This window comes from Penaeus japonicus, unplaced genomic scaffold (genome assembly GCF_977035675.1).
Source record: "Penaeus japonicus unplaced genomic scaffold, GWHDUDI00000001_assembly GWHDUDI00000012, whole genome shotgun sequence".
In the NCBI taxonomy this organism is placed as follows: Eukaryota; Metazoa; Arthropoda; class Malacostraca; order Decapoda; family Penaeidae; genus Penaeus; species Penaeus japonicus.
Window position 1 is genome coordinate 25,918,867 of NW_028234414.1, and position 5,822 is coordinate 25,924,688.

Consider the following 5,822-nt stretch of genomic DNA (forward strand, 5'->3'; position numbering starts at 1 on the left):
TAATTCTTCTCTCTTTCTAACAACTTTCGGCTGGCATAAGCAATGGGCATTTTAATGTTATTAACTTCTTGGAGAAGCACAGCACCCAACCCATTATCAGAAGCATCTGTTCTTAAATAAAAAGACTTATCATAGTTAGGCAAGCAAAGCACAGGATTATTAGAAAGCTTTGATTTTAACTTCTGAAAACTGTCATTCTGAATTTCATTCCATTTCAGTTTATTACTACTGAGCTTTTTAAGCATATCATTCAATGGAGCAGCTATGGTTGAGAAATTAGGAATGAATTTTCTATAAAATCCTACTGTACCGAGGAAAGATCGTAATTCCTTCTTTGTATTAGGAAGGGGCATTTCTATTATAGATTTCACTCTTGCGTCAAGTGGTGTTAGGGCGTTGTCTCCAAGCAGCAAACCAAGGTATTTGATCTTAGAATAACCAAAGTAGCACTTGCTGATCCCAGCCGTTAGACCATGCAACCGCAACCTAGTCAGAAGTTCTCTCAAATCCTGCAAGTGTTCAGACCAATTAGTATTATATACAACAATATTATCAAAATAACAAGTAGTATTTCTAAGTCCATGAATAACTTTTCTCATTAAGCGCACAAAAGTGGCACAAGCAGTTTTCAAACCAAAGGGCATCATAACAAAATGCATTAATCCTCTGTTTGTAGCAAATGCTGTATACATTTTAGATTCTTTGGAAAGGGGGATTTGCCAATAACCCTTAGTTAGGTCTAATTCTGAAAAGTATTTAGCATTTGTGAGGTTACCTAAAGCATCTTCAATAGTAGGCATAGGCTCACAATCAAAAGATGTTACATCATTTAACCCACGGAAATCAATACAGAATCTCCATGTATTGTCAGATTTACGAACAAGAACAACAGGGGAACAATAGGATGAATAAGATGGCTCAATTATACCCAGCTCAAGCATCCTATCTACTTCTTTATCAAATACATCTGAGAGATGGTGGGGTATAGGATAAGGTTTCTTACTCACCGGTACATTAGAGTCTAGCTTAATTACATGTTCAATAGTCTTAGTATAACCTGGATTATCAGAAAATACATCTGCAAAATCCTTTATTAAAGATTTTATATCACTGGCTTGTTCACATGAAAGGTTTCCGTAAATATTTAATTCTGCTTCTTCATTAACATTATTAGGGGTAGGTTCACAATATATTGGATGATTTTCAGTGTTATCATCCTCAACAACACAAATCTGTACTACTTTGTTCTCTTTAGAAGATACATTTTCTCGTCTGTAATACTTTTTAAGCATGTTGATATGAAATAATTTGCACTTTCCATGAACCTTGATAGAATAATCAACACCATTATCTTTACATGCAACTACAGTATAGGGACCTTTCCACTGCATTATCAATTTATTGTGATCTGTGGGCAAAAGAACAAGGACTTCGTCATCAATTTCTAATTTTCTATTCTTAGATTTCAAGTCATAATAGTATTTATAATTTCTGCTGCTGATTTCTGCTTTAGCTGCAGCTAATTTAGCAGTCTCTTCCAAACGTGCTCTCAGATCAGTAACATATTGATATGTGCTTTTTATTTCATGGTTAATCTGTTCATTCGACCAAAGTTCATGTAAAATGTTCAAGGGACCTCAAGGGTATCTGCCGGCCGGGAGTGCTGTGAATTGACCCGAGCCAGCTTTCAGGTTGAATTATACCTGTTGACCATTGAAACGGTCATTCCCCAGGAACGTATATTTAGGTTCTCTTCTTAGGGGTCATGCTCTTAAGGTTTATGTATCGCTGCCAGATGATACTGTGGGTGATTATGCCAAACTGAAAGACGCCTTGCTAAGAGCCTATTCAGTAGACGCCGACATGTATAGACGGAAATTTCGTGAGAGCAAATGTCGGGAAAAAGAAACTTATGTCCAGTTGGTTGCTCGAATGGAACAATATTTGGATCGATGGATTTCCCTGAGTAATGTCAAGAAAGATTTCAATTCATTGTTTGATTTTTTGATAAGAGAGCAGCTTTTAAGCAATTGTAATTCTGATATGAGAATCTTTTTGAAGGAACGTGAGTTTGAGACTGCAGTAGAGATGGCTGAATCGGCTGACAGATTTCGTAGTGCTCATTTGTATCGCGGTAAGAAGACTAATCAATCTCACTACTTAAATTTAAACCATCAGAATACAGACATTAATTCTGAGGTGACATGTCATGGGTGTGGAAAAGTTGGTCATATTAGGCCTAATTGTCCAGATAATCCGAGAAATTTTAGGAACAAAAGTAAGACTGTTAAAGTAAATTTTGTGTTTGAAACAGAGCTATCACCAAATAACTGTATGTTTGACTCTAATGGTTTCATTTTCAACAAACCCGCAGAAATAATGCTAGATTCTGGATGCTCCTCCATCATTGTGAAGGATTCATTAGTTCCCTCTAAATATAAGATGGGAAAATTAGTAAAGGTGCATGACTATTTGGGCATCCCTAAGTATTTCCCTCAAGTCAGGTGTTTCATTAAAAGCAGGTTTTATACTGGTTGGACGAAGGCTATAGCTGCCCCCATTAAGTTCGCAGATGTACTGATTGGTCTTATTCCAGGTGTGCGATTGCCAACCGAACCCTCTCCTTCTGATGACCCAAACCTTCCTTCGGTTGATAAAGCTGACCTACCATCCTTAGTCCGTCCTAACCGTCCTGAAACTCTGAACAATCCTGAAACTTCCTCTCCTATCCTGAACCCCATTGATGAAAATCAGGTATGTACTGCACACTCTGAAGTAAAGAAAACGGAGTCGCATTTACCTATAGTTTCGATGACCGTTCAAACTCGTGCTAGTAGTAATAAGGAGACTGAAATTAAACCACTTTCTTGTCCGGTTATGGAAGAGTTGGATTTGAGTAAAGATTCGTTTCTTCGTGCCCAGAATTCATGCCATACATTAAAGGTAGTTAGAGAAAAAGTAGAGCTTGGATCAATAGAAAAGGTAAAGTCTAGGTCGATCAAGTATGAACGAATTAATGGCCTCATATACAGAGTATGTTATCAAAGTAAATATGAATACGAAATTGATAACAGACAGTTAGTTGTCCCTGCTGTGTACAGAAGTAAAGTTCTTCAGCTTGCTCATGATTCCATGACTACTGGTCATTTCTCACACCGAAAAACTAGCTTAAAGATATTTGAATACTTCTTTTGGCCAGGTCCATGGGTAGATATAAAGAGATACTGCAAGTCATGTCATATCTGTCAAAATGTATCTCCTAAGAGCCTAGTTAAAAGGGTACCCATGAAAAGTGTACCTGTGATACAAGAACCATTTTCGAGAGTAGCTATTGATATCATAGGACCACTCTCTCCTAGCTCTGATCGGGGACATAGATATATTCTAACTCTAATTGATTATGCTACACGGTATCCCGAAGCTATTCCTTTAAAGAATATAGACACAATTACCATTGCTGAGAGCCTGGTAGATATTTTTGCTCGCGTAGGCATTCCTAAGGAAATTCTATCCGATCGAGGAACTCAATTTCGATCAGACCTTATGAGTGAAGTTCATAGGCTCCTGTCCATTAAAGCCCTCTACACTACGCCTTATCATGCTAGCTGTAATGGGATGGTTGAACGTCTCAATGGCGTCCTTAAATCAATGTTGAAAAAGCTCTGCTCTGCTCACCCACGTGATTGGGATCGTTATTTACCAGCAATTCTCTTTGCATACAGGGAAATTCCAAACGATTCTCTAAAATTTTCACCCTTTGAATTGTTATACGGGAGAACAGTAAGAGGTCCCTTGAACATTTTACATGAACTTTGGTCGAATGAACAGATTAACCATGAAATAAAAAGCACATATCAATATGTTACTGATCTGAGAGCACGTTTGGAAGAGACTGCTAAATTAGCTGCAGCTAAAGCAGAAATCAGCAGCAGAAATTATAGATACTATTATGACTTGAAATCTAAGAATAAGAAATTAGAAATTGATGGCGAAATCCTTGTTTTTTTTCCACAGATCACAACAAATTGATAATGCAGTGGCCAGGTTCCTATACTGTAAATGCATGTAAAGATAATGGTGTTGATTATTCTATCAAGGTTCATTACCATGCTTAAATATTATTATAGACGGGGAAATGTATCTTCTAAAGACGATAAAGTAGTACAGATTTGTGTTGTTGAGGATGATGACACTGAAAATCATACAATATATTGTGAATCTACCCCTAACCGTATGCATGATGCAACAGCATTAAATATTTATGGAAACCTTTCATGTCAACAATCTTTTATAAAGGATTTTGCAGACGTATTTTCTGATAATCCAGGTTATATAAAGACTGTTGAACATGTAATTTAACTAGAATCTAATGTACCGGTAGGTAAGGAGCCATACCATCTCACAGATGTATTCGATAAGAAAGTGAATAGGATGTTTGAGCTGGGTATAATTGAGCCATCTGATTCATCTTATTGTTCCCCTGTTGCTCTTGCTCGTAAATCTGACAATACACGGAGATTCGGTATTGATTTCCGTGGGTTAAATGATGTAACATCTTTTGATTGTGAACCTATGCCTACTATTGAGGATGATTTAGTTAACTTCACAAATGATAAATACTTTTTAGAATTAGACCTAACTAAGGGATATTAGCAAATCCCCCTTTCTAAAGAATATAAAATGTATACAACATTTGCTACAAGCAGAGGTTTAATGCATTTTGTTATGATTCCCTTTGGTTTGAAAACTGCTTGTGCCACTTTTGTGCGCTTAATGAGAAAAGTTATTCATGGACTTAAAAATACTACTTGTTATTTTGACAATATTGCTGTACATGAAACTAAATGTTCTGAACACTTTCAGGATTTGAGAGAACTTCTGACTTAGCTCAGGTTGCATGGTCTAACGGCTGGGATCAGCAAGTGCTACTTTGGTTATTCTAAGATCAAATACCTTGGTTTGCTGCTTGGAGACAACGCCCTAACACCACTTGACGCAAGAGTGAAATCTATAATAGAAATGCCCCTTCCTAATACAAAGAAGGAATTACGATCTTTCCTCGGTACAGTAGGATTTTATAGAAAATTCATTCCTAATTTCTCAACCATAGCTGCTCCATTGAATGATATGCTTAAAAAGCTCAGTAGTAATAAACTGAAATGGAATGAAATTCAGAATGACAGTTTTCAGAAGTTAAAATCAAAGCTTTCTAATAATCCTGTGCTTTGCTTGCCTAACTATGATAAGTCTTTTTATTTAAGAACAGATGCTTCTGATAATGGGTTGGGTGCTGTGCTTCTCCAAGAAGTTAATAACATTAAAATGCCCATTGCTTATGCCAGCCGAAAGTTGTTAGAAAGAGAGAAGAATTATGCTACAATTGAAAAAGAATGTCTAGCTATTGTGTGGGCAGTAGATAAGTTTAAGAATTATTTGTTTGGTAAGGAATTTGTCTTACAGACAGATCAGCAACCTCTTACTTATTTAAGAAATATGAAGAACTCCAATAGCAGATTGATGAGATGGTCCCTCACCCTGCAGTGTTACTCGTATCGAATTGAGTATATTAGAGGCCAAGATAATGTGGGCGCTGATATACTTAGTCGGTGTCCTGTGTAAATATGTGAATGTTGTTTCAATCTATCACTCCTAATAAAATTTGAAATTTTATCTTGGTAAAGGGGAATTGTAAAGGATTTGGATAGATGAACAACATATTTTCTTTATAATATAAATTGGTGAATTGTAATGCCTTAAGAAAAACGTATCTCCCTTGGTTCTGCGCATGCGCGGTGGTATACTACTTGTACCCCCCCTTTGGA

The 5,822-nt window shown here is 36.7% G+C and overlaps 1 protein-coding gene across 1 annotated transcript; it reads left to right on the forward strand.

The window, feature by feature from the left end:
• Positions 1 to 1,623: 1,623 nt before the first annotated feature.
• Positions 1,624 to 5,619, forward strand: LOC147470801 (uncharacterized). The gene is made up of 4 exons (XM_086542153.1): positions 1,624 to 1,643; positions 1,734 to 3,988; positions 4,382 to 4,596; positions 4,888 to 5,619. The coding sequence occupies exons 1-4, from the start codon at positions 1,624 to 1,626 to the stop codon at positions 5,617 to 5,619; spliced, it is 3,222 nt and encodes a 1,073-aa protein (XP_086398279.1).
• The last annotated feature ends 203 nt before the right edge of the window (positions 5,620 to 5,822 follow it).